The sequence below is a fragment of the Chelonia mydas genome, chromosome 7 (genome assembly GCF_015237465.2).
Source record: "Chelonia mydas isolate rCheMyd1 chromosome 7, rCheMyd1.pri.v2, whole genome shotgun sequence".
Lineage (NCBI taxonomy): Eukaryota > Metazoa > Chordata > Testudines > Cheloniidae > Chelonia > Chelonia mydas.
The window spans coordinates 81,261,528-81,287,701 of NC_057853.1; the positions used below are offsets into that span (position 1 = coordinate 81,261,528).

Genomic DNA, 26,174 nt, shown 5'->3' on the forward strand with positions numbered 1-26,174 from the left:
GTAGTTTAATTGTAAGAAGTCTTCAACTACATTTTAAAGCCTACAAAAAATTGTACTGGGTTTTAAAAGGAAAAAAACCTCATAATAATGAAGTAATTTTAATACTGTTAATAGGACTCTGAAGTTATGAAATAGTCATTACAATTTTTTAGGAGTAACAATTTCTATTCACCAGTAAGTGTGCCATATACAAACACTGTGACTCCAACAGCTTAGGAGCTAGGCAATCAACAATTCATAAACCCCCTTCAATAGATATGTTATTTATTTTACAAAGAAACAAATCTATTTTGTACTAGGAAGTCAACTGGCAGATGGTCTTTGTAGAAACAAACAGGACTGACTCCATTTGTGTGAATAATTTTCTATTATCCAAAATTTGTAAGTTTTAATCTTAAAAGATTGCTAAACAGTAATACCATCTTTCCCTAAGACAGAGATAACTCACAAGGAACGTTTGTTTGGGTGGAGTGCCAAATGTTGTGTTTTGTCTGCCTCTCTTCCTTGTACTATAGCTGTTGTGTCATGAAAACCCTGGATGCTTGATAACACTCTGCATAATAGCAAATGTGAAAATATACGCCAAGACTCCAGGATCATTGCCTAGAGCAATCCATCACCAAATAATACTAATAAGCCATCAAATGTCATTTTTCCTATTGCTGCTGTATAATGAAATGCTTTTAACTCAGTTGTTTATCCACTAATAACTTTTCTAGTCACTCTATTCTATTCATGTTTTTATACCACACTCATCACTGTAGTATCTGAATGCATTTCTGGAAGGCATTCAGGGATGTAACAGTTGTAACTTTGTTAATGCACATTTAAGGATGAGAATGTGTTCTACCTACAAAAATCTAAACTTACTACAGTGTGGTACAGTAGTTGATAATTTAAACACTAAAAAGGCAAGAAATTCTCATTTAAGATTTCTACACCTTGGACAAGTTCAAGAATACCAGGAACACACTGTAAAGCTCTTCAATTTCATACCCTCCCCAGATTCCTGTACTATGCTAGGGCCTGCATTATCCCTTTTCATAAAAAGGAAAGAACCAGGCTTCTCAGAGAGGTTGCCAGCTCTTCTCGAAAGACACTTGCAAATATTGTACTATTTTATTCCAGGTTTCTGCTGTAACATTTGTTAGCTGATACCAGAGGAGCTTGGAAACTGCTTCTAGATATGTAACATTCATAAATGCCTAACAAACTGTAATCTCTGCTATCCCCAATTCGCACACAGGAGATTATAAATCTTTGGGTGAAATTCTGCCCCTACTGAAGTTAAAGGGAGTGTTATAATTTACTTCAATAGGATCATAATTTCACCATTACTTCTTATATGATGCTTTATATATTCACACTGCTGTTCAAACATTAAGCAATTGACAATTTCTCAAACTCAATAAAACCTGTCCTGTGCCCTTGTTCTCATGAAGGTGTCCATAACAGAACAAGCAGTTTCTTGAGTTGAGAAAAGTATTCATTTTCCACAACCCTTTAACTCAAAAACAGTTTGTTCAATTATCCCCAATTATGCTCCTTTAAATCTTATTATATATGGAAATACTACCGGTGACTCCATATTCATGCAAAGACAAACACTAATAATTATAACTGCAATCCAGCATGATTTTCGTTTTATATAATCCATTTGAATGGCATTTTATGATAGCATACACTGCATCTATAGTTTGTACATAATTCAAAATACAAAAATATGTATATAAATGAAATAAGGTGGAGAAAATTTATTGATACAAATAAAATGGCTCAGCCTAATTACAGAAGTTTCTGGTGCTACATAGGAGCCCTAGATTTTTCTGTTCCAGTCTCCCCCTCTTTTTGCATTGTTACTGCATAGCACCTGCCTGCTGTTAATCTAGAGCCGTTAGGAAACATTTTCAAATGTTGTTATATTTTCTTGTCTCAAAATAGTATTTTATAACCCGTCTTGTTTATTTACAAAAGGTGTGTATTGTATTATGGTTAAACAATGCTGCCAGCTCTTGTGAGTGCACCACAGGTCTCACAATATTTGTTGCTTTTTGAAAGCCCCAACTCCTCAATTGGTGTGACTGAACAGCTCCGCTTTCATTTTGAAAAAAGGCAAGCCTGTAGCTTTTGTGGTTATGGCAACAAGCTTGAAAATACTAAATCCTAAACACTTCCAACACCATAGGACAAATAAAAAGAACCCCAAAGGTTTATTTTTAAAAACCATCATGATTTTAAAGCCAATTTTGTGATATTTGGCCATTTAGGGTTGACAATACTGCATACTGACCTCATGCAATGCCCCAAATACTCTACTAGCTGGATGATCACTCTCTCCCACATTTTGGGATGAGTGGCTCCATTAATGCCAATTGGGGCACCAACCCATCCCTGGATATGATTTAGCGTCGAACCAAAGATGTCATTTAAAGGACCCCTAAACCTCACAATGGCGCCAACTCTCCCTGCCCCCCCCCTTGCCAGGCCAGACTGTTCCTGCACTCAGGAAAGCCGCTTTTACTGAGGCACTGACCCCCGGCACCCCCGCAGCCAAGGCCGGGGAGCCCTTTCATCATCAGCTGGTCGGTTTTGGAAGGCAGGAGCCAGCGGGCCTGGCCAGGGAGAGGGGAGAGGCAGCGCGCTGTGTGAGGGCGGCAGGGGCTGTTGCAGGCAAGCTGCAGTGACTCCTCCTAGAGGCGGTATGTGGAGAAGAAGGAGCCCCCCCTCCGTCCCCCTCCAGAGCTGCCGCCGCCATTGAAACATACAATACAAGAGAAAGCTAGCGGCAGGCGAGAGCAGCCCAGGGGAGTCAGCGGCAGCAGGAGCTTCCCGAGGCGGGGAAGGCGGCGGCGACCTCCAGGCAGGTGAGGAGAGAGGCCCGGCGGGTGTGCAGCATTGCGGGGGGTGGGGCATGGTGAGGAGAGCGAACGATCGGGCGCTCCGTCTACCCAGGCTCGCCATCCGCGGCTGAGGCAGGGCGGCTGCCCCAACGCGCTAGCCCTGGGGGAAAGGAATCCTCCGAGCCCCGGGGGCAGGCCAGCGCGGGGGCCGGCACCAGCCGGGGGCCGACCCGAGGGAAAGGCCTGGCCGGGGGCACGGAGGGCCGAGGCGGGTCCCAGCTGTGGGAGGTCTGGGCGCAGGGTGGTGACCGGACCCCGGGGACGCGGAGCCGGCGTTCTGCAGGCTGCGCTGTGCGGCGCCAGGAGCGGTTCCCAGCGGCGCGGTCCGGAGGGGGTGTGCGCTCTCGCTCCCTCCCTGTGTGACTCTCCCCGGGGGAGTGGGGCGAGGCGAGGGCACTCCCCCTCCGCTTCCCTTTCCGGGACGCCCTTTCGGTCAGAGCCCGGTTAATGGCAGCCTCCATCGAGCTAAGCTTACAGCCCCCCCCCTCCGGAACGGTGCTTTGGGGGCGGGGCTGGCAGCCGACCGGCACCGGAGACTCGATCTTTGGGGGTTTGCGCGGGAAGAGTCCTTCCCTCCGGCGGGCGCGCGCCTTTTCCAGCTCCCTCTTCTCTGGAGCGCGCCCCAGTGGGTCGCTTGTACAGCCCCGAGCCGTTCGGAGCGCGCCTCATACCCAGGGCCCCCTTATGTCCTAGTCGGCGCGCGACTTTCACCACCCACGTCAGAGAAGATGTCCTTCGCCTGTCCGAGGCGCTAGCACTCCAGCCAATCACTTCACGACCCCCTAGTTCTCCCGCGGTGCGCGCCGGTGCTTTAATCTCAGGCTCGGCCAATGAGCGCGCGCACCATGCGTTGGGGGGGCGGGTCTGTTGTCTGGCCAAGAGCGCAGGCAGCTGAGTCGCGCGGGAGGTGCCGGGGAAGGGGCCTTGGCAGTTTGCATTTGAAAAAAAAGGCGGGTTCAGATTTGACAAAAGGCTGTTGTTGGACTAGAAGCCCGGCCCCTTAAAGAGACAAGCGTCGCAGAGGCTACCGCGGGGAAAACAAAACAATCTCAGCCCGACGCTGCGGCGGGGAGACGGCAGGGCCTGCTCGAGTTCGCTGGGCCGGGTCCCCGCCTGCGCTGAGCTCGGACCCTGCGTGGGGTAGCTAATCGAAACATGTCCTGTGCAGAGGCACATTCGGAGCCGCGCCGAGAGAACGCCCCAAGGATCTGCCTGCGCTGGGCTGCCCTTTCCACCAGGGTAGCATGTGGGGCGGCCGCGTGGGCCGAAAACGATCCCCCTATTCAGTTGCCCTTTGTGGCAGAGCTGCGGTAGCTGCTCTCTTGTCTAATGTCTATATTAACCTGTGTCACAAACTGCTGCCAGCCTCCTACAAACTCACCTGGGGAAGGGGAGGCCTCATTGCTGGCTGCTGATTATCTATCCTCTGGTCAACCACATTCATCAACTCCTGTTTCTCTTCCACAACCCCTCAACTCCCACATTTCGCTTCATCTCCATCATTGGGGTCAGAAATTTGCCTGCCACCAACTTCAAAACATCTCAAACAGTCACAGTTACTCTTGTGCTGAAGCTCCTACTGACTCCATATTTTCTTATCATTACTCTCATTTTTGGACACAAATAATGTCACAGAAATAATATTTCACACAAATATTTATTCCACTGCAAATAAATAACGAGTTATGAGAGCAGTGGGACTGGACCCAGGTCTCCCACCTCCCAGGTGAGTGCCCTAACTACCAGGCTACGGAGGCCTTCTCTCCTGGTGGCGAAATGTCCCTATATTTATCCACAGTGGAATAGCTTCCACAGGAGAGACTGAGGGAGCCACACATCAGAATATTTGATTCAGACTCCTGTTCAAATCCTTTCTGCCCCCAAGTCTGAGGTGGGAATTGAATCTGGGTCTCCCACATTCCAGGTGAGTGCTCTAACCACTGAGATAAAAGTTAGGTGGAGGTGCCAGTGCCCATCTTCTCTGGCCATTTTCTGTGGCCTTACTTATTCTCACAGCAAATGCCTCCCTGCAGCCTAGACTCAGACGCCTATCTCCATGAGAAGTAAGGTGCTTAGGACACAGCCTTCTCCTCAGTAAAAAGAAAAGGAGTACTTGTGGCACCTTAGAGACTAACCAGTTTATTTGAGCATGAGCTTTCGTGAGCTACAGCTCACTTCATCGGATGCATAGCATATCGGTCTTCTGCAGTTTCCACGATATGCTATGCATCCGATGAAGTGAGCTGTAGCTCACGAAAGCTCATGCTCAAATAAACTGGTTAGTCTCTAAGGTGCCACAAGTACTCCTTTTCTTTTTACGAATACAGACTAACACGGCTGTTACTCTGAAACCTTCTCCTCAGTATCTCACATTAGCTAGCTTAGCTACTGTGGTGGCTTTTGTGTATTACATTTTTAGGCATCTGTCTCTCCCCATTCATTGCATAGGGAGCCTAGGTACCTAAAAGTCAGGCATGGCGACACTGAGCACGACACTAAGCGTTGCAACCCCTAGGTCCCTTTGTGCATTCGGGCCATACTGCCAACTCTAAAAATTATGAAGTGGAACAAAAAGATATCTGGAATAGCATAAAAAATTGGAGAATAGGAAAAAGTAAAGTGGAGAAGGGGAAAAGTTCAAAGTGTATCTGAATAGGAGTGAGATTTTGTAGTAGATTCTACAACAGACAAGAAACCTGTGAAAATTTAACAGAAAGGGAAGATATTTTCCTTTTTGTAGGCACCAGTAAGAAAAAAAGTTATTGCATGTACAGGCAGGGGCTTGGAAAGCTAGGACAACTAAAACCATTATTTGTCTGAAAAAATGTTTACCTACTACTGCTTCACATAACAGCCAAGATTACCATATCTAAAAGTGATTCAAAAATATTGTTTTCATTTTGCTTAATATGTTTACTTGGTTTTTTCACACCCTAACTGACAAAAATTTTCCTGACAAAAGTGCTAGTGTAGACATAGCCTGAGTCCCTTTGTGGATTGGTGTCTACATCCTCATTTGACACTGTAGTCACTGTCTGGGACAACCTTTCTATACCCAGTTTGACTTCTTGAATGACTTCTTGATTTAGTTGGGGATTCGTCCTGCTTTGAGCAAGGGGTTGGACTGGATGACGTCCTGCGGTCCCTTTTAACCCTGATATTCTATGATTCTAATGTTTTTCATATCCATCCCTAAGTAGATGAAATATGGCAGTACATTCTTAGAGGCAACTTTTGGCTGTGATGTTGGATGCTGCAATGCATGAATAGCATATGCAGAGAGAGGAATGTAATGGGCAAATGCCTCTTTTGGGATGAGGCGGGTAAGAGTCCTATAAATTCAGCTCATGCTGGCAAAACAGCTTGAGAAACAGCAACTCAGAGCTCACTTAAATTAATATACTTTGATTGGGACTGGATGAAATAAAGGGAAGTCCTACTTTTATAACTGAAGCTTTGGTGCCACAAACATATGTGCACACACATGTAAATCAGGTTGATTTGTTTTAGTGATCATGGTGTTGAGGGGTAACATCACTAGCTAGAGCCAGGCATGGTACAGGTAGATATGTTTAAACTTTCTTTACTCCATTTGGCCAATGAACCTCAATCCTGACCTATTCTAACACCTCTTTCATGTTCAGGTTCTCACATGAAAAAAAATTCTTTAGAATAAGAAGGAAAGAGTGTTGTAATCCGAAAGTTCCTTGACAGTTGGGAAACAGCAGTTGGGGAGAAGTGCAAGGAACAGTTGCACAGAAGTATATGACAGTTGTGGGAGAATTAGGAAAAAGAATGATCAGGTAAAGGGAGAGGATGGAAAATGAGACACAGTGAGGGAAGACGGAGTCAGGAAAATGATTTAATTGCACAATGAGAGAACATATATAATGTAATAATTTCTCTCATTACTTTGTAGTCAAGTACTTTTTCATATCCACAGCTCTACCAATGTGCTTTGATCTTTTAACACAGATGCTGAATGCAACCACAACATTTCTGATGGGCCAAATCCTGCTCCTATTGCAATTTTGTCATTGACTTAGAAAAAAGCAGGATTTTGTCCTGCAAAAACAATGAAAGAGAGATTAACGTAATGTGAGTTTGAACTAGATAGATAGGTTTCAGAGTAGCAGCCGTAGCCATTTGAATGACAATTATCACAAGAACTAAAAGGATGTGTTAGAGAGATTATGCAATGTTATAAAATAAAGTGCTGAGTTTAAGATTGGCTTGTCACAAATTAAATAAATTTGGCAGTTTCATTTTAGTTTTTATTGCAGTATGCTATCTCATGTCCTCTTTTGGGCAACATAATTTGTAAAGTAGCTTATGTAATACTCCTTCCATCTTGTCGGGGAACTTGCTTTCATCATTATTTTGTAAAAAGCAAAAGTTTACTGAACAGTCACTGGACCTGAAAACACAGAACAATTACCGAGGGGAAATTCTGTTAAAATATTGTGAAATAAAATTGCAAACCTTTGTGCAGCACTGCTAAAGTTCAGGATTGAGGTGCAGTGGCAGTGTATGGATGTTGTGTGGCAGTGTATGGATGTTTCCTGAAGCCTGGCATAGTGTTTATCACAGTATTGCATCCGTCACCAAGATATCCCTAATGCAATTCATCCTTTGCTGCCAGAGTGTTAAATTCAGCCACAGAATTAAAAAGGGGGCAGGAGGGGGAAAAATCAGTTAATGACATAATAAAATAGCATTGTTGTGGGAGTGGGGGGGGTTATTTTTTCATTTCGTAGCCCCACTACTGACTTTTTAGTGCAAATATCCAGTAATTAGATTTTAGATCAAATGGCAATTTTATTAGATCCCAAACTACAGCACTTGATTCAAAATTGGTAATTATTTAGGAACTCATAATGAGGTCATGTGTATCTTGCATTCCTAGTATGTCCGTCTACCAGGCTATTAGTTTATTCTCCCTTAGTTTTCGTTACTCTACCTATATAATAAACACATTCAGAAAGGAAAATCAGCAGTATGGTGGACATGGACAAACTGGGAGTATTTTAGACCACTGTTGACTGTCTGGTGTTTTTCTTTCTTAAATGTGGTATAAGTATAGCTAGAATTCAATTTAGATTCTCAAAGAAAGTGTACTTGATTTCCCGATGAGCAGTTTTTTTCAACATCTAGACTAGTATTGGACGGGTGGACTTTTTCATATAGTTATTCGCTTGGAATAAACAGAAGAACTAGACCTGGATTTCAGTGTTCTCAAATGGATTTTAAATGTGTCTTTGTGGTGCAGTGATATCAAAGGCTGTTAAGATCCTGATCACAGTAGCACAATATATTAAGTTGTTATTTCCGGTTACAGTTTTGTCCTTCACTCCCAATCTGTCAGGGACTGCAAGAGCTGTTGAGGCAACAAGCTTAGCTCCGGCAATGAGTGAACAGCACATGATGCAAAGCAGTGCCCTCTCCTCAATTCAAGAGGTCTGGGGTTTCATATGCAGCCCTCCTCAGCAAGTTTGGTCATGACAATGTAGGACCTTAAATTACACATGTAAAATTGGAAAAGATCAGTGTGTCTGTGGCAACCCCCCTTTTAGGGCACAAAAACTGAAAGCAGGCTGAAAAATGTGGGTGTTAAAAAGTAAAAAGATTTGAAGGGAGTGTGGAGAGAGTTCTGTGTTGTGCCTTCATCATGCTTTGGAACTCAGAAATGCTCTTATCTCCAGCCATGGAATAGATTTCCCACAGTGCCTCACTTCATGTCACCACAATCCTTTTCAACTTAACTTTTTTCTTGTTCCATTGTTGTGAATGCATATAAGAGAAATTCTGTGCATATGCCTTCATCAGCAGAAGCATCAGGTGCTGCAGCCAAATTCTTCATATACTTCAGTAGAGTGGCACTGCACTTACTGCGGTATAACTGGGATCAGACTTAGGGCAGGTCTACACTACAGCAGGGATCGACGCTCTGAGATCGATCCACCAGCGGTCGATTTAGCGGGTCTAGTAAAGACCTGCCAAATCGACTGCAGATTGCTCTCCAGCCGATCCCTGTACTCTACTCCCGACAAGAAGAGTAAGGTAAGTCAACGGGAGATTTTCTCCCATTGACCCCCTGAGGTGTAGACCCCACGGTAACTCGACCTAAGGTACGTCGACTCCAGCTACGTTAATCATGTAGCTGGAGTTGCATAGCGTAGGTCGACTTACCGCGGTAGTGTAGACATAGCCTTAGGCAGTAAGGTGGACAGCTATCTTTACAAAATTAAAATGTAGCAATTACTTGACTAAAAGTTGAAGCTGTATCTGTAGCTAAAAGCCTTTTATACTGTTTTAAGTAAAATGGCTGACTCCAGAGCTGTCATAACATTTACCTGTGAAACTTGTTTATTGTTTCCACAAAACAGGAAGAAGCAAGGAGGGAGCTAGATTTTATTTTCTTTGCTCCTAAGCCTAGCCTAGATTGGCTCTTCCCATGGAAAACTTCTGCAGAAGGAAGCCAGAGGGGCAGAAAAACTGGTAATCGTTCCCTTTAGGGCAAGACATGAGGGACCTCCTCCCAGCTCCATGGAGGTTGGCTCCTGTGGCTGCTCAGTAGCAGATGTGAAGGCGACCCAGAGGAGGGTGTTAATACACCTCTGACCCATATAATTTGCCTCCCAGAGTTCCAGCTGAAAAAGCAGCAGCAGAACAAGGAGGGGTGGTTCTGTGGAGTAGAGCCTGTTCCCTCTTTCTCCCTATCTCACCTCAGTTCTACCTCCTGAACTTAATGGACCTCCATTCACATAAGACACAGCAAGAAGGATAGTTTACAGAGGTTGCTCTCATTCTCTGCCACATGTAAGGGAGGAACGCTAAATATAGCCTTGGCAGAATTTGTTTTTTTTTTATATCATTTCAGTGGATAAAAATCAATGCTTATTTATAACTTATTTTTATCAATTTAAATTTTCACAGTTGCAGGAAATTATGGGGGGAGGTGTCAGGCAATATTTATGAAGTGACAGTAGACATTGAGATTCAAAAGGTTATAGCTTTATAACTGTTAAAAGACAAATTGTCAATATCACATGTCAAAACATACACGGTAAATATCCTTAAATGAAACTAATATGTTCTCAGCATCATATTTCTTACTTTGCCTATCTGTAAATTATGAATGGAAATATTTTTCATTGGTTTGCATATGTATGTTGAAATCAATGTTTGCCAACATTCACTGATAAAAATCGAATCCTTTCAAATTTAACTATGTACACATTCACAAGGGATGATCCAGCTCCCTGTAGTTATTATAGGCAGAACAGACAGTGATGCCTGTAGTTCAGCTTGCCTTCCACCCTAACACCCTGCTTTTGTTTGCCTTTAACTGCCAAACTTAATCACTGGGGCTGCAATTTTCCATGCTGGTGTCTACCTCAGGCTGGGTTTTTAACAAAAATGGTTTAGCCATTTTAGAGAATGAGGTTAGGGGAGAAATATGTTGCTTTGCGCTTGTTAAAAAAATGCTTACAGCCTTTTAATTGAGAAACTCTAGTTCCTCCATGCTTTGAGGTATGGCAGGAGGATTGCTGTGGTGCCAGGAGACTTTTGAATATCCACCCAACTTTGACCGAACCCTGCCTGATTTAGTGCACAAGGTAGATGGAGTTCAAGGAATGAATCAGGGTTGAGTAGTGAATGAGGCTGTTGTCTGTAGGACCCGGCCTCATTTGTTGTCATAGTGGGAAGGTGTGTAGTGAATGAAGCAGGGAATTGCAAGAAGAGGAAGGATGGTTTCATGGTTAAGATAGTTGAATGCCATTTTTGAGAACTGGATTTTATCTCTATCTGCCGGAGTTCCTATGGAATGCAGGGCAGGTCACTAAAATTAAAATTTTCCACAGGTGGCCACTTGTGTGTTCCTCGCTATCTGAGTGCCCAACTTGATTGAGACACTGGGGCCTCATTTGCAGAAGTGCTGAGCACTCACAACTGCAAGTAAAGTTAATGGGATCTATGCTTTGAACATATGAAGTACTATAAAAATACCAACTACTCTGAAAAAATCAGATTTTAAGCATCTAAATTTGGGCACCAAAATTAGTGGACATATTTGACAACATCGGCATTAATCTCTCAGTTCCCCATCTGTTAAATGGGAATATTACCACTCCATCTGATATGTGTGTTATAAAAAAATTCATTAATGTTTGTGAATCACTCAGATGCAATGACAAGTGCCATAAAAAAGCCCGTACAGAAGTTTTGAATGGTATACAGTAATTAAAGCATGTATTCATACACTAAATGGTGAGGATAAAAAGAAATATTAATAGCTACCCATTCAGTAAGCATTGCCTTTTTTGTGTACTAATGAGACAGGGGCCCTAAAGGAAAAAAAATAAAAGTATGTGGCCATTTAATGCAAGACTGTATAAGAATGTGTCCACATAAGGCAGCTGAATTAAGGTTGCATGGGCAACCTCACTTCTGGCATTCCCTAATTTTTGAGTGTTTTACTTTGCAACTGTAACATTCTTTGAATGTAGTTTATTTTTATGTAGTTTTATTTACCATAACAAACAGAACCAAATGAAACTTTCTTAAATAATGATGAGTGTTGCATCCCTATGTCCCATCACGGTATGCTGAAAATATCCCTCTCACTTTGTAAATTGATTTTAAGACATTTAGCAAGAATGAAATCCTTCCACTGCAGATGCATCATCACCTGCTATACACAACAAAGAGATGTTTACAGATATATTGAATAGCAACAATTTTTTTCTATATTATAATTAGTTAATGTGCATTCAATTTTCTTCTATTCCCCAAACTGCTCTTTCTGATCTATTTCTGTCTTAATATACAGTATTCAAAAGAACACAGATTATAGTGTTTTGAGTGCTCAGATTGTATGCTGTTTGATAAGTGATGCTTCTGCTTTAATATCTGTATTTATTGTGGCCAGATCAATGGCTCTATGAGAAGGCACAAGCAAGTCTATATTGATACTGTTCCGTAGAAGTTTCTGCTATACTCACCATCAATCCATCTCTTTTCCCTTGCAGCTTTTGTGTAGGTGCAAGTAAATAAAAACTTTCTGTCAGCAAATTGAAAGGAATATAGCAGCAAGATGTCTGCCCGAAGTGGGAAAAAGAAAATGTCCAAAATGTCACGCTCAAGCAGGGCAGGTGTTATTTTCCCTGTGGGGAGGATGATGCGCTACTTGAGGAAAGGAACATACAAGTACCGGATAGGTGTTGGAGCGCCAGTCTACATGGCAGCTGTCATAGAATACCTAGCAGGTAAATTAAGAGCCTCATTTTAGAAGTGCTGATCATGTACAGAGCCAAGTGAAGTTAATGGGCTATGCACACTTCCGGGGTGGGGGAGGTGGGGGCAAACAAGCTCTAAAACAGTATAGATATACCAAAATGCATTTAATGGGTTGAGGTGGATTCCTTCACATATTGGAGCAGCAGGGGCAGCATGCTTGATCTCTATGTGGAAGGATTGTGTTACTGTTCTGCAATGATCTCTTTGCCTGATCTAAAAGTGTGATGGGCCATAAAGGGAGTTGCATTCAGTACTTTTTTCACAAAAGAGAGACCAATATGATGATGTAGGACTTTGAGAGAGTTGGATGAGTATAACAGAAGAGAAAAAATATTTCACATGTTACTCTAATAGCATGTTCTAGTTAAATTAAACTACATTCTCTTTAACTCCATCTACCCTTACAAAAAAAAAAGCCACAAACACAAAGAACTGTTAAAGTGACTGTGAAATTTGGTTGTGGTTCAACTTTGTTATGAAACAGTTTCTGCTTGATTACATTGCCAGAAAACAAACAAAAACCCAACTACCACCACCACCCCTACCACCCACCACCATCATCACCATCTTTAATGATGTTAGAGAATGTGTTTTAACTTTAGTAAATAACTAAGCTTTATGTCGTGCCATGAAATTGAACATAATGCACCAAGGGTGGGGGTGGGGCAGGTGACACAGGTCACTGTTGCTGCACTAGGTTTCCCCTATGAAGACATTCAAGTTCATATTCTTATTAAGACCTAGAAGAATTTAGCCTCAGTTTCACCATAATATAAATTTGTCCACATCACAAAATAGCCCCTCAGCATAATGTCATTGTACCTATTGTGGGGAGGTTCTCAGGTCGGAATTACAGGGATGTCACAGTTGAAGACTGAGGTGTATTCGGAGATCTGTGAGGAGTCTGAGGCCTGGACTAGTTGAGTGTGCTGCAATTCACAATTACAGTTTATTGCAAGAGCTGCATGGGGGAAACTTGCATGAAGCCTGCCCTCCCACATAACAGCATATGTGTCTGTAGCAATGGCTATCTAGTCCCTTTTACACATATTTGATGCACCCTCTGTTACAACTCCTCTATTTGTCAAAAAAATCATAAGGAATAAGTTTCCTTTTCAATGCATAATACAGAAGGATTATTTTGAGACATTGAAGAAATAAGTAAGTCTAGATTTCAGGTTTTTGATTATGTATAACAGGAGGGAGCAAAGTGCTGATGACAGTTACGTATTTGCCATAAAGCAATTCTGGAATCAGAATTCACCTTTATCTAACACCGTTTTTGAAGTTAGAAGGAAAAATATCGTTTATATGATACAAATACAATTAAGCTTAAATAAAGCATTTCTGTTCACCTTTGGCTCATCCAACTGCAAGAAATAATAAATCCAGAAAAATAAGTTAAGAATGAAATACCACAGGTAGAGGATTCAACCTCTAGAGAAACAGACTCAAAGTCTGAAATGGTGGTTGTGCCTTCCTCTCTTTCATTTTCTAATATATTATCAATTAAGTTGTTTGTTCCAAAATCTCTTTAGTGTAGACTTTCGAGTGTGCATACGTAAATAAACCCATACTTACACAATCCTGTTTTATATATTAAGGGAACATCATTTCCCTGACCATTGTAGGTGCCGAAATCCCTCTTCAAAGGAGCTGGTGCAGTTATGCTATACAAGGGCAGGGGCATGATTTGGGAAGATCTTGCAGAGTGTACTTAGCCCTCTGTGGCACGGAGCATGGCTCTAAAGGGATACTTGCATGGCTGAGAGGGGGATTGGGAAGAGTGAGGCCAAGAGGATCTATTGTTACATGGAGCCTCCAATTTCTTCCCTCCCCCCAGCAGCTGCCTTGGGCCTTCTGAAGTTGCTGTAGTCTTTAGGCTGGAATAACTGCTCCACAGTGGCTCTGCTGACTCCCTACAGCCTGGGAAGGATTCCTTCACCATCCCCTTCTCCGTAGAGATCCCCAACACTCAGATTAGTTTTTTGGCTTGGCACTTGGGGATTTTCTCCTAAAGACTTAATCCTGCCCTGATCTGTGGCAGCCTTTACAAGGAAGTAGGAGTGCGACATACCTTGCACAAGGGGCTTCCAGCCTTGCAAGGCAGAGTGGTTTATGGTGAGCTGTGATCATGTGCTACTAGGTACTGTTTACTTGTCCTTTGAGCTAGAGTAATTGACATATTGGCTCTGTTGATGGCTAGTAAGCTCAACATAATTTTAAATAAAAAGAAAAGGAGTACTTGTGGCACCTTAGAGACTAACAAATTTATTTGAGCATAAGCTTTTGTGAACTACAGCTCACTTCACGAAAGCTTATGCTCAAATAAATTTGTTAGTCTCTAAGGTGCCACAAGTACTCCTTTTCTTTTTGCGAATACAGACTAACATAGCTGCTACTCTGAAACCTATAATTTTAAATATTCACTTGAGAGTGGTTGATATACATGGGTCTATCACATTTTGGAAAACATTATAATAAATTAGTCAAGTAAATCGATAGATTATAATTTATTTGATACTCAAAAATATACAAAGGAACGTTTTCAGAAGATTGATTAGACTGAGATTAAATAAACAGTAATTGAGAGATAATATATCTGTCAAACAGAGAGGAGTAGCATTTCAGCATGTTGTTTAGGGCATTAAACAAACATCTACTCTTTATTGATACTGGCATTTCCAAACCTAAATTCCTGCACACACTGTTAGAGAGTTTTATTAGACAGTCTTATGAAAAGGGGTAGTTTAGTTGAAAAAGGATACTATAATTTCTAATGCTGTTATTGTGGTAACTCCTAATACTCAGACATGAAATCCTATCTATGTTTTCAGGATGTCTTTGGAAACTAGATACTTCTCCATGAACCTGTCATGAAATAAGTAATTATAGATGGGGCTGGTATTATTATTAAGACTGTCTGATACTTCCCAAAGTTATAAGCAAATGAAAACAAGGATTTCTAACAGGAAACTAACTGTTTAGGATGAAGTTTTCCATGCTGGCTGCTGCCTCTAACTGAATTGTTTTTTTTATTTCAGCCAAAATAATTTATCCATTTCCAAGGGGGGGAAAAAGTGTTGTTTTGCCCATGTTAAAAATCATGAGACCTTTTTTTTTAAATGCTCTAGTGCTTTGCGGCAGGTACTTGAGATTTGGCAGAGGATGACCTTTATGTCAGGAATGTGCCTTTTGCTCTCCCTGTGAAAATTTGTCCAAATTTGGCCAAGTTGTAAGCCTTTGAAAAAACTGAAGTTTGCATGTACTCAGTAGAAAGGTCTTTGATTTTTAACAGTTAAAATCTTTGTAGAGTCCATCCTTACTGAGCATGCTCCAGTCTCACAGCTCCTGCATGTGACTGTACTGCGCATGCACCATCCCCACACTGTCCCTGAGCCTGCTAGTGCCCAGGGCTACAGTGGCTCAGAAGGACTTTCCCTGTAATTGCTGCTCCTGACCAGGGTGAAGCTGGGTACTGCAACTGAGAACAAGGAGCCTGTCTCTCCTGTGCTCACAATGATCCCTCTACTGGTACCCAGGCTGTGGAGGAGGAAGTCATCTGAGCTGAATACAGAAGGGACAAAAGCTGGACTGAAGGAAGGAGGGGGAAGAAGTACAGCAGAACCCTGTCTATCTGATCCAATTGGTACCAGAGCCAGATCAGATAATAAAAAATTCAGATAATCCAGAGAATGGGAAAGTGCGAGGCTGCAGCACCGTCTAGCAGCCACAGGAGAGATCTCCCACTTCTGGACCTGTGTGCACCAGTTGTTCAGTTAATAAGGAGAGCCGGATAATGGAAGGTCGGATAAATGGGGTTCTACTGTATATTGGGACAAGCAATCTGGTGAGATTGGGACTGTGGGGGGAGATTGGGACTGGTTAGGATAGGAGACTAGGAGCTGGGAGAGTGAAGGCAGACTGGGAATAGCTGGGCAAAAAGATTGGGACTGGAAGTTGCGGGAAGGGAGGTTTGGACTGGTTGAGCCAGGAGATGAACTAGAAGTATGGGGAGCAGTTTGGGACAAGGAGCCAGGGGGAGATTGGGATTGGATGAGGAGGCCGGTGAGAGAGACTGGCAGTCAGTGTTTAAAAGAACATTATTAAAGTTGCAAAGTCAAGCAATCAGAAGTTAGGAAACACCAGAATGAAGGTTGCCTGTGCAAACTAAACATTCCACAGGTCCCCTGCCTCCTTCCATCCACAGGATGAACCTGCACTGGGATGAATGTATATGCATAAGGGGGCCAGATTAAGGTCGCACCAGCAGTCTTAATTCTAGCATCTAATTCTTGAGTGCTTGATTCTGCAATTTTAATAATGTTCTTTTAACATAGGGTGTGTTTAATAGTTTATATATTAAACAGCTGCTAATAATGTTTCACATAACTCATTACTAATAATTCCAAACAACTTTTAGAGCTTTAACATTCATATTTTGCTGCTTAGGGTTTATTTTGTATACTAAGAAGTAGTAAAAACTGGAGGACAGGCTTGCAGTATTGAAGGCCTCTTTTCCTCCTTTGAAGTTAAACCTCCTGTCAGAGGTGCTGGAATAATTTTTATAGTGGGGTGCTGAGAGCCATTCACCGAAACAGTAAACCTGTATATGATGGAAACCACTTCAAGCCAGGAGGTGTGGCAGCACCCCTAGTTCCAGCACCTATGCTTTCTGCTGTTGTTCCTGGATTATAAAACAACTAGTTTTCTATAGATTTCCAATGAGTTTGCCTTGGAGATTTTTGTATTTGTACCTCTTGCAGTTATTTTTTTTTCTATGAGAAGAAAGTACAATGTCACAAATGAAGGACTGATGCAATTGAGACTTGAACCCCAGTTAACAAAAGAAAAAAAAGCAAGAGAAGAGTGGGACATTGGACATTCTTAAAATGAATCAGTGCTCCAATATTTTTATGCTTGCTTAATGCAAAAAGATACCCAACCAAACAACCCCCCCATTAATATACTAGTAGAGGTACCTGCCCAAGGAACAGGTTCTTCCTGTTTTTCACTATATACAAGGTTAAATTTGAGAAGATAATGAGTCCCACTGATGGAGTTGAACATCATTTTATAAAAATTGTAGCAAATAAAGAAAAATCACATCTGCCTGTGTGTTATATCTAGATAAATCACAAAAAAGGTAACTGAGGTTGTAGGTCACAGCTGAAACCTTATTGCAAATCTAGAGAAACTACTTTTCACATGAATTGTGGCATAACCATCAGTCCCTGAAGTTTCAGGAAGGGATTCGCAACCAACAGTTCATGCAGTCCGAATCTCTAAGTTACCTACTTGCATCCAAACCAAAACTCTTCCTTATGTAAAATGAATCTTTACACAGCTTTGTCAGTGCCCCTCAATCTAGACTTGTAGTATTTCCTTTCTGTTCTATTCTACTGGCCTTCAACATAATTCTATCAATGCATCTCAGTCCTTGCCAGCAGCACTTTTACTTGTCTAGTCCTAAGAATCCTCACTATCAAGACTCTCTTTACTATACTTTTGTTTTTTCCATTGGATGCTCACACTGCTTTATTGTGGTAGGATTACTTGTGAATTTTGGGCTGCTGACATTTTTTGAAAGAGCATTTTAACCTGAGATTTGAAGAAAGCAATTTAGAAGTACATGAACAAATTTTTAGCACCTTAGCTTTTTACAGTGTCTGTTTAGAGAAGTAGGAAAGGATCACAAAATATTTTTTGTAATTTTACATAAACATTGACTATTGTTTTGTTTCTATGTTTTTCAGTAAGGAGTGGTGAATTTTTAATAAAAAGATTTTTAGCCCGATTTTCCTTTACACTAAGGCCACTTTACACTGCTTTGGCAATGTAAAGTGGCATTAGTGTAAATGAAAGTCAGGCTGTTTTTATCTTGAGAACATTTGCCACCATAATAGGATAATTTCTAAGTAGATCAAACCTAGGATTTCAGTTATTTGCTATTGTGCCTTTAAAGCCAAACCCTCCCCCCTCCCCCACATCTGGAAATGATACCTTACAGGAAAAGTTGGTCAGAAAGATGCTGTGATACTGCACATCAGATTCTGGCGTGGGGAACAAGATGCTTGATTATTCTCTGAAGAAAGCTTGCACTGCAATTTTGCTAGATTTGTTGCTTTTCTGTTGCTGATTTTTACCCCCAATGTGTTTGCAGCTGAAATACTAGAGCTAGCAGGGAATGCAGCAAGAGATAACAAAAAGGGAAGAATTGCCCCCAGACACATCCTCCTGGCAGTTGCTAATGATGAGGAACTGAACCAGGTATGCTTTCAGTATTTTAGTGTATGGTTGTCTGTACACTGTAGCTCAAGTACAGCTGCCATACTTAAAGTTTAGAAACAGTCCAGTGTGGTATTCAGATGAGTCCATGATGGTTCCCACAACAGAAAATGAAACAAGAATCTGTCCGCCAACATAAGAACAAAAATGACTTTTATGCCGTGGACTCTTATTTGTGTAAGGAATGGAAAAGGACACTGTAGCTAATCCCTTGTTCTTTATGTCTTAAATGGCTGCCTGCATGTTCTTTCAAGTGATTTGCCAGCAATATATGAATGCGTAGTTGACTTTATGGGCGAGATTTTATTGGGTGTGCTTCAGGAACCCATTCGTTCAGTGGTCCCATAAATAATGCCAGAATCTATCATTGTCACTTAGAGTTTCAGCAGTACTCTATCTCTAGTTTTTTAATCTGATCCATAGCTGAGTTATTTTTTATACTAGGCTTGCCAGATGGAGAATTCCTTAATTGCTTTTATGTCTGTAATTCTGTATCCCTAGCCAGCATCCTTTAATTTCAGGCTGTTTACCTTTGCTATTAAATAATTATTGTGAAGTGCATTGTTACTTTTGTATGAGCATTACAGTACAAATTCAACAAATAGAATCAAATGCGTGTTTTAAATATTGTATACTCTGCTTGTGTACAGTGCAGTGTAGTCTATGAGGACAGTTCTAGTCAAGAATGAGGGATTTTAATCAGATAAGTCATGCTTCTTTACACTGCCTCTCCCTGCAGTTGCTAAAAGGAGTGACCATTGCAAGTGGAGGGGTCCTGCCCAGAATTCAACCAGAGCTTCTTGCCAAAAAACGAGGTGCCAAAGGAAAATCTGAAACTATCCTTTCCCCGTCTCCTGAAAAGAGAGGGAGGAAATCCTTGGTGAGCAAGAAGAGTGGAAAGAAAGCAAAGGCTACCAAAGCCAGGGCACCCAAAAAGGTAAGCAGGAACTAGGTTTGGTGTTTTGGAAGGTGGGAGAGACTGGTTGAATGAAGAATGATACAGGGGAATAGGAGAAATTAGATGGTTTCCTTCCCATTGCTTATTAGTTGATTGGTATCTTGTTTGTGACAACTGGAAATGGGAGGTAGGGGTTGATAATGAGTGAGAAGTACATGGTCCAGGATTTTCTCTCAAAATAGCAAAAGTGAGTGGAGAAAAGAGCCATCAGGTTATTTCTGTAATGAGCTTCCAGAATCGTGGCAGACAGTGTTCAGAGGATACTTTTCAGGTACATTCACATTACCTTCTATGATACCGTCACAAAAACCTATACAGTCACTAGGATCCTGCAACAGCTTTGTGGAAAGGATACTCTAGCATGTAAAATACACTTCCTCACCCCCCACCCTTATTTTTTCCACCCTCCTTCCCAAGAAGCCCAACAACAAAGCACTACCCTCTAGCTGACAACTGTAAAGTTTTCAACCATACTACCATGACAGGATTTCTGGTTAAGATTTCCAGTGGTCAGAGAACTTGTACTGACATGGGGTCTATACTTGGTGCTGAACAGGATGCATTATTTCAGCCTTTTGTAATTCTCTGAGTAATGTCTCTGTATATTCACATCAGTCTCCATCTTCTCCATCTCCTCCTCTTTTGGTCTCTTGCTAGAGACACGATTTCAATGCTTTTTTTAAAAAAAAATATATTTTTAATTGCAATTACATCTGTGAGAAGAATGAATGGGTTGGAGGTTAGACTGCTAAACTTTCCTTCACTCTCTAGGCCATGGGGACAAAGCTGTCCTGTATCCCCACCCAAAGTTTTTACCAAAAGTAGTCACCATGAGTGCACCCCTTTGTGTTAGAGTGCAGTGCTGCCAGAGATGCTTATTTCTAACACTCCTTGCAGACCACTAGTCTTTGTACACTGGTCACCTCTAGGGTCTTCTTTGGCTTGGTCTTCTCGTCAAGTCACTTAGAAGTTTAAAACCCATTCCAGGGTAGCAAAAGGGTGCAACAAAGGCCAAGTGAATCTTTAAACTAATAACTTTTCCTCCCCAGTTCAGGGTCCACTGAAGTGCTCTTACTGGACCTACCTCAGGGCCTCCCCCACAGAACCCTAATCTGCTTCTGCAGAGTTTTGTCTTTTTTGCTTTTTGTCTAGCAAGTTTTTCCCTCCACTGACTCCCCTCTCTGGGGACTGTAGTTGCTTCCCTTAAGGATCTCCCTGCCAAGGCCCTAGTTTAAGTGTCTCCACCACAGGAGCCTACCCTGCTCCCTGTATGTCTCGCAGCCTGCAGGAGAGTCCTGCCTTCTCTGCAGTCTCTCCCCTCTTGAGCTTCCTTAGTCTGCTTATAAGGTCCAGGTATCTAGTGGATCATCACCTACCTCTGTCCCTGTCTAGCAGGAGGCCTTCAGTCAATCACCCCACAAGCGGAGCACGTATTTAATTGGTTTTTTTTCCCCATGGCTAGCAGCTGAAGGGGATTCTGAGTTCCACCTAACTCAAAACATTACTCTTGCAGTCTCATTTGGTTTTTCTTTCCAAAACCTAATGAGACTACATACTCTGCATGTTAAGAGGTGTTTGAGATTTTGTTTGGATAGCACTAAGTCATTTAGATCATCACTTAGACTTTTTGAAGCCTTGGGGGATAAATGTAAAGATAATGCCATTTCCGTACGTCATCCGTTGAAATGGATGAGATTATGCACTTACATCTTAGCCAGAGTAACAGTACCTGAGAACTTTAGGGCTCCCTCTACAAAGGCTACAGTGGTATCAATTCATCTTTCTTTTATGTTTTCATCATAGAAAACTACTAGAGCTGCTCCCTGGAGTTCTGTTCACACCTTTATGCAGCACTGTGTTCTTGACTTGGCACTTAGATCCAATACTTACTTTGCAGTCCTTGTTTAATTAGGATTGCTCAGCTCGTCTTTGGGTTTGTACTGCTTGCCATACTGCCAGAGCTGGGAACATGCAGCGACCACCTCTAAGAAGAAAATAGAATTACTTAACAATAATTGTAGGTCTCTGAGAGTAATACCTCTACATATTCACATCACTAGCCACCTTCCCCTCTTACTCTAAATTCTACGTTCTCAAAACTCTGGGGTTTAGCAGGAGGAGTTAGGTGCTGATCTACTTGGCCTCTTACATCCCTTGGTCTGAATGTTCAGAGCCATGAAGGGCATGGTTTTTTCCCTAGAAGACTCCTGAAGCTAGGCTGCACCAAGGGGTGCATCCCACAAGTGTGAATTTGCAGGTGCAACACTCTTCAAAAACTACAGTTACTGGTGAGTAATTTTTCATCTAGGTCATCGGTTGTGTGATGGGTAATTGTGTGATAGAAGTGCCATTGGATTAGGATTTATTTTCAAATTCTAGTGGCTGCTCCCAGTTTGTTTTTCCATATAAATTAGAGCATTTAGCTATGTTATTTAGTTTGAATACTCATAAATTAATGCAGCATAAGTAAAATAACAAAACCAAAAATCCTCAATATGCTGCAGACATATGTATGTACTACTAAACCTTACAGTACCACAAACCTCCACTGTGCTCCACCTTTAACTTTTACTGTGTTTAGTAAATAGTAAGGAACTCTTCTAATACATAACTTTTGGGTAGTAAAAAGCTATGGTTTAGTTGTCATCCTGTGAAGTTTAGATGAAAAGGCTGTTGCTTTTATCTTTTGAAAGATTATAATCACAGACTTCTTTTTCCTGACTGTTATTGCTTCATTTTGCCTTCTGTCCCCCAATAGAGCAAGCAGAAGGAGAATGAAAAAGAAGGGGCCTCAAATTCAACATCTGAGGATGGACCTGGGGATGGATTCACCATCCTGTCTTCTAAGAGCCTCGTTCCAGGACAGAAGGTAATAGAAGTCAGAGAACAGATGTTATATAGTAAAATATGATGGCACCATGGAGTCTAAAATCAGCAGAAGTATATTTCCCATCCTGCATGAACACAAGCTCTCGCCCAGCATTCTGGCTCAGTTGTTTGGGATTTAAAGATGGATCCAAACCCCACTGAAGTCAGTCGGTTTTGGATTAGGCCCTTATAAGATTTGTCTGCAGACTGAAGGATTACAAGATCAAGACTGGATATTCTTTCTTCCTGGTGAGAGTGAAATGATGATTTGGGTCTCCCAGTATAGCTATGGGGGAAGAGGGGGGCCATGTTTAGTTAAGGCCTGGCTACGTTGCTTCTGGTTGTGTTAACAAACCATGTTTAATCTTCCAGCTAAAATTATTTCTAACAGTTTGGCTGCCCAGAATTCTAAAATGTTTCTAACAGGATTTTACCATGTCCACATTGTCCAGCTAAACTGTCTAACAAAACTCTCTCCTTCCTCTTTTTTTCGCATAGTGGTCAGGATTTTTTTTAGCTTCCTTAACCTCTTATTATCATTCTATTTGAAAGATACTGCATAATTTCTTACAGACTTAACTATGGAGATATCCTTCAAGCTTTTTCATTTTAAAGGGTATGATCTTTCAAAGAAAAATATATTTCATGAAATTTCTTCTGCAAACCCCCCCCCTCCCCCCCCCCGAAGGAGTTGCATGTCTGCCTTATGAATCTCAGAACCTTTTAAAAATTTTCAATCATTGGAGCCATATGTATGCTTTGTCAGGCCCTCTTTGGCACTGACTCCATTTGAGATCAGGCCCTCTTTGGCACTGACTCCATTTGAGATCAGCACCTACGGCTGTTGGCCTGGACCCCTTAGGCACAGGGACCATATGCAAGTCTCGTGCATTGGCACCAAGCCAATAGCACCTCTCCCAGGTTTCAGTATTCCAGTGTCAATTTGGTTTGATTCACCAGAAACTGGACATGTTGGCTCCCACTCCTTCAGATTCGTCAGTTCCTGCTAATCCAGTGCTTTAGCATATGAAGGGGTAGCCCCAATTTACAGATTGCATATCACAGCACATAAATCTGGCAGGTTCTTTTGGAGCAATAGTGTAGCTAAGTGGATGAGCCTTGGGTCTGCTCTGTTTGACATATGGGTCCTGTTTCCAATTCCACCAGATGTGACTTTGTGCAGCCTCCCATTTACTTCTGTAAAATGGGGAGGTCTGATACTTACCCTGCTACTAGAGTAGAGTTATTAGGCCTTGCTCAATAATAACAGTTGTGAAGTGCACAGAAGTCCACTCAGTGGAATTGGTAAAAGTCACTGTTTTCTGGCTACCAGCCCCGCATATCTTCCCCAGACCAAAGGGCATTTTCAACAGAAGAAGAATCCATTGTGTATCATCTAGAAGTTCAGGTCTGTGTTTCTGCTTCAGAATGAAGTAGGGAGACTCAGTGAGGTTAGGGAGCATGCTCACTGCAAATGAAGTAGTCACAGAATTTAAGAGCAAGTCTCCAGCAAACTCTACTTAACATGTGCAAATGGTGAGTTTCCAAAGCTTATAGAGCTGTGATGTCATTTTTTGTGTGATAATCTCAATATTTCTGTCCTCTTTTTTGTTGTTTGAGATTGAACAAAGAGAGAAATGAGACTGTAGAATCTGTAGAAGGGCTTTTTAAACTCTCATTAAGGCTTCAATTATTGGTTGTTTCCAGTTCTGTGATTGATGTGTGGGTGGGAATTAGGCCTGGTCTACTCTAAGAGCATATAAAAGTAAAGTTTAAAAGTTGGAATCAGACAACTTGACTACAGTAAAATGAATGACCCATGAATAGTCATCTGGCTTCTCTTGTAGTAATTTGGTATGAAAATGATTTCACAGTTAAAATTATTAGTTTAATTCTTTCTACATTAAAAGAAAAGGAGAACTTGTGGCACCTTAGAGACTAACCAATTTATTTGAGCATAAGCTTTCGTGAGCTACATACCGATGAAGTGAGCTGTAGCTCGCGAAAGCTTATGCTCAAATAAATTGGTTAGTCTCTAAGGTGCCACAAGTACTCCTTTTCTTTTTGCGAATACAGACTAACACGGCTGTTACTCTGAAATCTTTCTACATTCTCATTCTCATCTTGCAGCTTTCTCTGACACAAAGTGACGTCAGCCATATTGGCTCCATGAAAGTAGAAGGCATTGTTCACCCAACAACTGCTGAAATAGACCTCAAGGAGGAAATAGGTAAGGCTCAGTTCGAAGCAGCAAAGGTAAATCTAGCATTGGACTGATATCTGGTCTACTGGCTGACTACTGGAATTGAATACTCTTTCATTTCTGTCCTGAAAACCAGGCTGGAACTGAGCAGATATTTGTTGGTACCTATTTGCAGCTAATCAGTGACTTGCTAATAATAGCCTACATACAGATGAGATGACAAATGCCATGATCAAAATAGTATAGGTGTGATATCTTATCATTCTCCCTTCCAAGTCAAGGCTTGTTAAATCTTCTGTGGTTCGTAGTATTAAGACTAAGGGTATGTCTATACATACAGCGCTGTAGCGGTGCAGGTGTATCGCGTCTGGTGAAGACGCTCTATGCTGACGGGAGAGAGCTCTCCCATTGGCATAAAAAGCCCACCTCTGCGAGTGGTATAAGCTAGATTGGCAAGAGAAGCTCTTCCACCAGCATAGGGCTGTGCACATAAATGCTTATGTTGGTGTAACTTATGTCGCTCAAGGGGGTGGAATATTTACACCCCTGAGCGACATAAGTTATGCCAACACAGGCTGTACTATAGACAGCCTAGCTGGTCCTTTATTACTGCCTTTCTTTCTCTTTTATTACTGCCTTTTAAAAGTTTTCATCTTTTTAGAATCCATGGCCGCTAACGCAGTTAAATAATCAATTGTTCTTCAAGTATTTTTCCTATGGGTGCTCCACCTCAGGTGTGCATGCACCTTTGTAGCCCTTGATCAGAGATTTTCAGTTAGCCGTGCCCGTCCAGCCCATGCACCCTATGCCTCCTCATGCTGACAACGAGGCTATAAAGGAGTGCGCGGATAAACTGCCCTCAGTTCCTTCTCAACTGCCTTGGTCTGAGATGTAGCCTTGATGTGTCCCCCTTGAACATGCCTCAGTTTATCTTTCTTAGAATACTTAGTGTAGTTAGTTGATAGTTTCTGTGTTATTATAATTAGTTAGTACAGTTAAGTAGGGAGAGGATCCCCTCTCCCTCTCTCCCTCTAGGGGACTTGTTTCCTCCTGGCAGGGCATTCCTGGCTTCTCTGGGCTTCAAACGCTGCCTCTCCTGCTCAGAGTCCATACCGGTGAGCGACAGCCCCTCTAAATACTTCCATTGGTTGGGGGAGTCCTACGTTGCCAAGAAGTGCAACTTCCATCTTGCCCTCAAGCCCAGGGCAAGGAAGAACAGGGAGATTAAGATCAGACTGTTTATCATGGAGTGTTCCCTTCAACCACTGTCTGAGCCAGGTCAGGAGACTCCCAACCCCTCCCCCTCGGCACCTAGATCCAGTGCCTCTTCTAACTTGGCACAACCTTCTCCTAAGAAAGGGGAGATGTTGGAAGTGTCAGGGAAAACTTCCAAAAACAGGAGCACAGACTCTCATCTTAAGGAGCCAGCTCTGAAAAAGACCAGGTCTCTGGAGAGATCTACAGTCTCTGAAGCCTCAGCTTCTTGGCTTGGTACCATTGACTCAAAGGACTCCTCCTCTGGTACCAGCGGGTCCGTGAAGTCCTGGACCTCCAAGGAACAAGACATTGTTCTGAGAAGACCTCATTACCATCTTTGAGCAAGGAGGGCGAGCATAGACACTTGGGACGGGAACCACTGGGTTTGGTCCCAGCCATT

The 26,174-nt window shown here is 42.1% G+C and overlaps 1 protein-coding gene and 1 long non-coding RNA gene across 8 annotated transcripts in view; one reads left to right on the plus strand and one right to left on the minus strand.

Annotated features, from left to right (window-relative positions):
• The window catches only part of LOC122466515, a 29,157-nt gene extending 25,400 nt beyond the window's left edge, over positions 1 to 3,757 (minus strand). The window contains exon 1 of the long non-coding RNA XR_006292109.1: positions 3,619 to 3,757. This is a non-coding gene — a long non-coding RNA (uncharacterized LOC122466515). The remainder of the gene's footprint in view (positions 1 to 3,618) is intronic.
• Positions 2,512 to 26,174, plus strand: part of LOC102934984 (core histone macro-H2A.2) — a 37,382-nt gene continuing 13,719 nt past the window's right edge. Inside the window, exons 1-8 of one of the 7 annotated variants that reach the window (XM_043550706.1) lie at positions 2,512 to 2,864; positions 4,699 to 4,824; positions 9,287 to 9,398; positions 11,933 to 12,169; positions 18,364 to 18,470; positions 19,228 to 19,425; positions 22,205 to 22,315; positions 24,445 to 24,544. In XM_043550706.1, coding sequence (XP_043406641.1) covers positions 11,998 to 12,169; positions 18,364 to 18,470; positions 19,228 to 19,425; positions 22,205 to 22,315; positions 24,445 to 24,544 — 688 coding nt within the window. In that variant the 5' untranslated portion in view covers positions 2,512 to 2,864; positions 4,699 to 4,824; positions 9,287 to 9,398; positions 11,933 to 11,997. Of the gene's footprint in view, positions 2,865 to 4,698; positions 4,825 to 9,286; positions 9,399 to 9,545; positions 9,720 to 11,932; positions 12,170 to 18,363; positions 18,471 to 19,227; positions 19,426 to 22,204; positions 22,316 to 24,444; positions 24,545 to 26,174 lie in introns of those variants that run through there. The other 6 variants (XM_043550709.1, XM_043550705.1, XM_043550708.1 and 3 more) reach the window with 6 other exon arrangements.